Raw genomic sequence first — 7,724 nt, 5'->3', positions numbered from 1 at the left:
GGGAGGGAGGAAGGAAGGAAAGAAGGAAGGAAGGAAGGAAGGAAGGAAGGAAGGAAGGAAGGGAAGGAAGGAAGGAAGGAAGGAAGGGAAGGAAGGAAGGAAGGAAGGGAAGGAAGGAAGGAAGGAAGGAAGGAAGGGAAGGAAGGAAGGAAGGAAGGGGAGGAAGGAAGGAAGGAAAGAAGGGGAGGAAGGAAGGAAGGAAGGAAGGAAGGAAGGAAGGAAGGGAGGGAGGAAGGAAGGAAGGAAGGGGAGGAAGGAAGGAAGGAAGGGGAGGAAGGAAGGAAGGAAGGAAGGAAGGAAGGGAGGGAGGAAGGAAGGAAGGAAAGAAGGAAGGAAGGAAGGAAGGGGAGGGAGGGAGGGAGGAAGGAAGGAAAGAAGGAAGGAAGGAAGGAAGGAAGGAAGGAAGGAAGGAAGGGAGGAAGGAAGGAAAGAAGGAAGGAAGGAAGGAAGGAAGGAAGGAAGGGAAGGAAGGAAGGAAGGAAGGAAGGAAGGGAAGGAAGGAAGGAAGGAAGGAAGGAAGGAAGGAAGGGAAGGAAGGAAGGAAGGAAGGAAGGGAAGGAAGGAAGGAAGGAAGGGAAGGAAGGAAGGAAGGAAGGAAGGGGAGGAAGGAAGGAAGGAAAGAAGGGGAGGAAGGAAGGAAGGAAGGAAGGAAGGAAGGAAGGAAGGGAGGGAGGAAGGAAGGAAGGAAAGAAGGAAGGAAGGAAGGAAGGAAGGGGAGGAAGGAAGGAAGGAAGGAAGGAAGGAAGGAAGGAAGGGAGGGAGGAAGGAAGGAAGGAAAGAAGGAAGGAAGGAAGGAAGGAAGGGGAGGGAGGGAGGGAGGGAGGAAGGAAAGAAGGAAGGAAGGAAGGAAGGAAGGAAGGAAGGAAGGAAGGAAGGGAAGGAAGGAAGGAAGGAAGGAAGGAAGGAAGGGAAGGAAGGAAGGAAGGAAGGAAGGGAAGGAAGGAAGGAAGGAAGGGAAGGAAGGAAGGAAGGAAGGAAGGGGAGGAAGGAAGGAAGGAAAGAAGGGGAGGAAGGAAGGAAGGAAGGAAGGAAGGAAGGAAGGAAGGAAGGGAGGGAGGAAGGAAGGAAGGAAAGAAGGAAGGAAGGAAGGAAGGAAGGGGAGGGAGGGAGGGAGGAAGGAAGGAAAGAAGGAAGGAAGGAAGGAAGGAAGGAAGGAAGGAAGGAAGGGAAGGAAGGAAGGAAGGAAGGAAGGGAAGGAAGGAAGGAAGGAAGGAAGGGAAGGAAGGAAGGAAGGAAGGAAGGAAGGGAAGGAAGGAAGGAAGGAAGGGGAGGAAGGAAGGAAGGAAAGAAGGGGAGGAAGGAAGGAAGGAAGGAAGGAAGGAAGGAAGGAAGGGAGGGAGGAAGGAAGGAAGGAAGGGGAGGAAGGAAGGAAGGAAGGGGAGGAAGGAAGGAAGGAAGGAAGGAAGGAAGGGAGGGAGGAAGGAAGGAAGGAAAGAAGGAAGGAAGGAAGGAAGGGGAGGGAGGGAGGGAGGAAGGAAGGAAAGAAGGAAGGAAGGAAGGAAGGAAGGAAGGAAGGAAGGAAGGGAGGAAGGAAGGAAAGAAGGAAGGAAGGAAGGAAGGAAGGAAGGAAGGGAAGGAAGGAAGGAAGGAAGGAAGGAAGGGAAGGAAGGAAGGAAGGAAGGAAGGAAGGGAGGGAGGGAGGGAGGAAGGAAAGAAGGAAGGAAGGAAGGAAGGAAGGAAGGAAGGAAGGAAGGAAGGGAAGGAAGGAAGGAAGGAAGGAAGGAAGGAAGGAAGGAAGGAGGGGAGGAAAACTTGTCCAGGGTTAAGAGTCTATGTTTCCAAGAACACAGCCACCCAAGCGTAAGCTCAGGGGCAAGGATTCTCTCTCCTCCGAATGTCGATGTCTACAACGCCCGCTCCCTTTCTGCTCCCTTTCTGCTGAGGTGTCAGCAAGAAGCCTTAATAACACCGCCCGCCCCGCCCACGCTTTTGTAATCAGCAGCCAGGCTCAGCGGCAGTGAAATGCCTCTGGCAAACAGAGTCCTGGAGAACTGGATTGAGGTTCAGTGACCTGGATCAAGAGGTGACTTGGCTAATCAGCGCTGGGGGTGGGGCAGTCCAGTGCCAAACCGGTTGTTTGCTAAGGAAGCCGGGTGTCCAACCCCTCTGTGGCTTCAGGCGTGCGTCGAGAAAGGAGATGTGCTGGCAACGAAGTCACAGTGCTCCTGAGCCCAGGGGCCCGCGCCTGTCGCTCGGCCGGGGGTGAGCAGGGACGGGCACAGGAAGAAACCCAGCACTCACGCTCGGGTCCTCCGTGCCCGGCTCTGTGGAGTGTGAACCGTGGCAGATCTTAACGAGAGGCTGGGGCCGAGACCTTTGCCACCGCTACTTGCCAGGTGGTCCCCAACCTGAATATCCTGGTCAATCACCAGAGTGTGTTTGGTGCCGTGTTCCCCCGCCCTGCCCCCTGGTTTTGACATCATCCCAGGCTGCGGTGAGCGGGACAGTCTGTGAGCTTTAACGTCAGTGCACGACGGTGCTGCTCTGTGCCTGCTCCGGCCGGGAGAACCGCTGCTCTTCTCGAACCTACCGTCTCCCCCTCCCAGAGCTGCCGAAGAAAGGCCGGTATGCCTTTCTGATGCTGCTCAGGGCTGGGGCCCGGGAGGGACTAGCCCCAGGGCAACAGCAGAGCACGTGAACTAGAAGACCCACCCCTTTGTTTCCTTCCGGGAACGAAGGTGTGGCTTTTTCTTAAAGCAGAGGGTCTAAGAGAAAAGTTCATGGCGCCTTGAAACCAGAAGATGCTCCTAAATGAAACAGCGTGGAATAGGGATCAGAGGGGAAGTGGGGGTGGGAAATGCCCAAGTCCTCGGAGACGGGAAGGAGGAAAAATGTAACGTTAAGCCAAGTAGCAGAGTCTTAAGAAAAAAAGGTTCCTTAAGTCTTGATTCTGGGCATAAAACTCTGTAAGAGGAATCCTCATTCTGTGGGGCTGGGGAACGTGGCTGGTGCACTAGGGGGCAAGAGAACCCCGGCCGGCTCAGCCCGTGTGAAGGGACAGAGGCTGAGGCGGCAGCCAGCGTGGCAGGAAGGTGTATCACACACGCGGGAGCTGAGCAAACGTGCACGTCTGTTCAGGACCACGAGGACTAACCTCGTCACCATCAGAGGAATTAGACCCACATATGGATAAGCGGGAAGAAACCCTGGGGCGTTAGATTGTAGTTGAAGGCACTGATGTGAAATTATGCTTCTCAATAAGGTACATGGATCTGAGGATGCCCGGGTGGCTCAGTTGGTCAGGTGTCCGACTTCGGCTCAAGTTATGATCTCCCGGTTTGTGGGTTCAAATCCCACATCAGGCTCGCTGCTGTCAGCACAGACCCCGCTTTGGATCCTGTGTCCCCCTCTCTCTACCCCTCCCCACTCATTCTCTCTCTCTCTCTCTCTCCCCACCCCCCACAAAATAAATAAACTTGAAGGAAAACAAAGACACACAGATCTCACAGTCTTTCCCAGATCTGTCTGCTAAGCCTGGAGGGAATGGCAGTCCTGGAACAATGAACACATCCAACCCCTGGATCTTGGTATCCAAATCCCATTCTTCACTAGAAGGAACTGGCTTCCTTGGAGAAATGACTGCCTCTGGGGCCAGGGTGGAGGGACGACAAGATGAGCCTGAACTCTCGTGTCAGAAAGCGAGAGGGGCTCAAACAACGACCGGGATGCATCAAAGGGACACAAGAGCTGGCACGGGGACACTCGAATTGGCCAAACTGGGGGTCATTTGAACATGCAAATAAATGACAATAATGAAGTAGAAGCCCCTGATTAAATGGGAATCCATGACTGCATACCGAAGCAAAAAATTAAAAAGGGAGAAGGGAAAGACCTGCTTTGTACCCAGTATCCCATCTGTGGTATTTGCACCAAAAATACATCACTAAAAAAATCCTGAGAATTAAGACTAACCTATATTGAGGACTTTCTACAAAATAACTGTACTTCCCCCCAAAAGGAAAAATTATAAAAGAGAGGACCGAGGAACAGAGGACTGAAGACTCAAGAGTCAGGATAGTAAAATTGGGGGGAAGGGGGTGGTTCCTGAGCCAGAAAGAGGGAAGGAAGATTCGCTTGTTGCTCCCAGTGGTAGTTTTTTCTGTAAAGAACATTTTTGAGACAGTCAACGAAATTTGGGGATTTGTGGATTAGATGGTAGTATTGTATCAGTATTAATTTCCTAGTTTTGATTGGTACAATGTGGCTATATAGAAAGTCCTTATTTGGGGGGAATACATATTGAAGTATTTAGGGGTCATGGGACACACTGTCTGCAATGTATTCAGACAGATGGGTGGATGGAGAGGTATATGGACAGATGGATGGATGGACGGATGGAGGGAGGGAGGGATGGGCAGGTGGGTGGCCAGGCAGATGGATGGATGGATGGATGGACGGATGGATGGATGGATGGATGGAGGGAGGGAGGGATGGGCAGGTGGGTGGCCAGGCAGATGGATGGATGGATGGATGGAGGGAGGGAGGGATGGGCAGGTGGGTGGCCAGGCAAATGGATGGATGGATGGATGGACGGATGGAGGGAGGGATGGGCAGGTGGGTGGCCAGGCAGATGGATGGATGGATGGATGGATGGATAAAATGGGCAGGTGAATGCATGGGTATGTGGGCAGATGGATGAGAAAGAAAAGAGAATGATCAAGCTAATGAGGTAAATGTAAATGAATGGGGACCCTAGGTAACAGGTACACCAGAGTGCTACGTATTATAACTTTCCTGTAACTCGAAACTATGTCAAAATGTAAGTTTAACATATAAAGATAAGAATTATAAACACTTAAAAACACATAAAAACATTGGCGTGAGGAACTTTTCTACCAAGGTGAGATCATCTCTCTGCGGGTTCACACGTGTAGAAGGGCCGAGCTAAGGAGGCAGGAAGCCTGGGGCCACCCTCCACTTCCTTTCTCCCCTCATGCCACAGGTTAACTCAGAGCACCCAGACTACCCTTCTAGAAGGGCATGTCCAACCACATGACTGCCTGAACTGAATTCTCTGGTTTTCCCAAATCAGATTGTTTGCACTCATTTATAAGAAAAAGTCGTCTCGCGGACTCCAAGAGTAGAGGAGGACTTCGTTTTATTGACATTGAACAGAACTGTCTTCCACACATTCTATACAACGGTAGCATATTGGAGTGAACGCAGGAGGCATATTAAAACATAGCCAGTTCTAAGCGGTACGGATATTTCCTGTCATAGAAAAGAAGTATCCTGCCCACAGATTCACATTAACATACACGGTACATTAACATCAATCTCGGTATTGTGCACCAGGCCACAGCACATGTCTGCACACAGGCTCACGCCCTGCGGCAAACCTAGTCCACAGTGTTCAGGGGGCACCCCAGGGGGCACGGGAGACACGGAAGGAACACGGCTAGGATTGCATCTTTTACATCCAAGAGCGTGCCGTTGTCTCCTGGAGCCGCCTCGGGGGTGACATCCTAAGGCCAAGGCTCCCGCACGACGCAGGCGTTTGTCCGGCAGGTCAGAAAACTCCTAAGACCCCAGGACACTAGCACTCCGCACGGATAACCACCGCACCAAACATCAGAGCGGGAAGGAAACCCCCGGCTGAGGGGGGCTCGTCTAGCTAAATAACACTGACGTCCCGAAGCGAAACGACGAAGCATGACGTTGTCTTGACACAGTTCGCGCCAGAGTTCCAAACGCCTCTCGGGCAGCGAGGAACGACGGCACGTAGCACCGTCGGGGTGCGCGTGCGGCCCCCCCCGCGACCGCTGAGCGGAGGGCAAACTTGGATATAAAAGAGCCGGTCGGATATGCTGTTCGTTCGCTTTTCAAAACCAACCTTGTGACTTTACGTTCACTCTTCACAAACCAGACAACCCGCCGACACGGACTTTTTTAACAGGTTTAAAGCAACGGGCGATTCCGCGTCCGTCTATTAAAGGCAGCCTACGAAACAAGAATTCCACTAAAACTTCCGGAAACAGGCTCTTCTGCCTGCCGCTGGGTACGCAGAGAAAGAGACACGGCGCCTCCCGCTCCCGCCTCCCCAGAAGCTGCGCTCCGAGCGGTCCCAGGTGGCTCGGCTGAGGCCGGGGTGAACCGCGCGCCACCCACGGCTTTGCCACCGACGGACCCACAGTAGGAGCAAGACACTCAACGAAATGATTCCGACCCGTCTTCCCTCCCCCGCCCCCTCCCGCGGAAGGCGGACGACGGGCGACGGGCCGACAGCCAAGTGCGTTCTCGCCAGCTGCCTCCGGAGGGAAACGCGGCCGAGCGGATGCCCCGGACGAATCAAGAGTCGGCGGTCACCGGCCTCTCGCCGGCCGCCCGCTCACTGCCCCGCCGGGCCGCAGACGGGGGGCGCGCGGTGCCGGCCGGCCCGGTGTCATCCTGTCCCCGTGGCGGAACGCGACGGGCCAGGGACCCCGCACGGGGTCCCCAGGCTAGGTGTTGCTCCGCCGGAGCAGCGCGGCGTCGGGGACGGGGCCGCCCTGGAACTTGAGGCTCTGCAGGTTGACGTGGGCCCCGTGTCGAAGCAGCGTCTCCACCGTCTTGGCGTGCCGGCCCCGGGCGGCCAGGTGCAGCGCGCTGAGCCCCTGCGCGTCGGCCAGGTCGAGCGCATCGGCACTGGCCAGCTCCTCCACCACCTCCGTGTGCCCGCCGGCGGCGGCCAGGTGCAGGGCCGTCTGGCCCCGGGGCCCCCGGGCCAGCACGTCGGCCTTCTCCTCCAGCAGCAGCCTGACGGTCGCCAGGTGCCCGTTCCGCGACGCCAGGTGCAAGGCGGTGCAGCCCTCGGCGGTCACCGCCTCCTTGCTGGCGCCCCGGTGCAGCAGCAGCCTGGCGGTGCTCGTGTGCCCCGTCTCCGCGGCCACGTGCAGGGGCGTCTGCGAGAGCAGGTTGCAGACGCTGACGTCCGAGTGCAGGTCGATGAGCACACGGGCCACGCGGTAGTGCCCCCGCTGGGCGGCCAGGTGCAGCGGCGTCCTCCCGTCCAGCGTCTGCGCGTCCACGCTCACGCCCGGCTGCTTGGCCAGCAGCTTGACGACGGGCAGGTGGCCCTGCCAGGCGGCGTAGTGCAGCGGCCCCCAGGCGTCCTTGCCCCGCAGCCCCACGTCGCCGCCCCGGCGGAGCAGGATCCGCACGATGCTCTCCTGGCCGTGCTGGCAGGCCACGTGCATGGGGGTGCGGCCCTCGCAGTCCGCCTCGTTGGCGGAGGCGCTCTTCTCCAGCAGCAGCCGCGTGCTGAACTCGTCCCCGTTCTGGGCCGCAAAGTGCAGGGCCGTCCAGCGGTCCTCGTCCGCGGCGTTGACGCTGATCTTGCGGGCCAGCAGGAGCTCCACGACGCCCCGCACCCTCTTCTCCACGGCCACGTGGAGGGGGGTGGAGCCCTTCCGGTTGGTCAGGTTGGGGTTGGCGTTATTGAGCAGCAGCCACTTGACGCACTCCTCCTGCCCGGCCTCCACGGCCACGTGCAGCAGGCTGGAGCCCCCGTCCACGACCAGGTCGACGTCCTGGGGCTGGAGGATCTTCATCAGCCTGCTGGTGTCCCCGTTCACGATGGCATCCACGAGCTTCTTCTTCTGGACGTCTGCCGTGCCGAGATCTGGGGGAGAGAGATACGAGGTTCGGGCTGCGGGCCGCTCCCAAGGCCTGGTGGGCGCCCTAACGCGGCCCGCGCCTCCCCAGCGGCCTCCGGGTCGCCGCGTGCCCGAAACCACTCAGGAGTC

General features: G+C 56.9%; 1 protein-coding gene across 1 annotated transcript in view; it reads right to left on the bottom strand.

The window, feature by feature from the left end:
• Positions 1-5,073: 5,073 nt before the first annotated feature.
• RIPK4 (receptor interacting serine/threonine kinase 4) overlaps positions 5,074-7,724 on the bottom strand; it is a 28,140-nt gene continuing 25,489 nt past the window's right edge. Inside the window, exon 8 of the mRNA XM_045501314.1 lies at positions 5,074-7,600. Within this exon, the coding sequence (XP_045357270.1) occupies positions 6,441-7,600 (1,160 nt within the window). The 3' untranslated portion in view covers positions 5,074-6,440. The remainder of the gene's footprint in view (positions 7,601-7,724) is intronic.

Source organism: Leopardus geoffroyi, chromosome C2 (genome assembly GCF_018350155.1).
Source record: "Leopardus geoffroyi isolate Oge1 chromosome C2, O.geoffroyi_Oge1_pat1.0, whole genome shotgun sequence".
In the NCBI taxonomy this organism is placed as follows: domain Eukaryota; kingdom Metazoa; phylum Chordata; class Mammalia; order Carnivora; family Felidae; genus Leopardus; species Leopardus geoffroyi.
The sequence above is the reverse complement of the archived record's forward strand: the minus strand, read 5'-3'. Positions and strand labels throughout refer to the sequence as shown.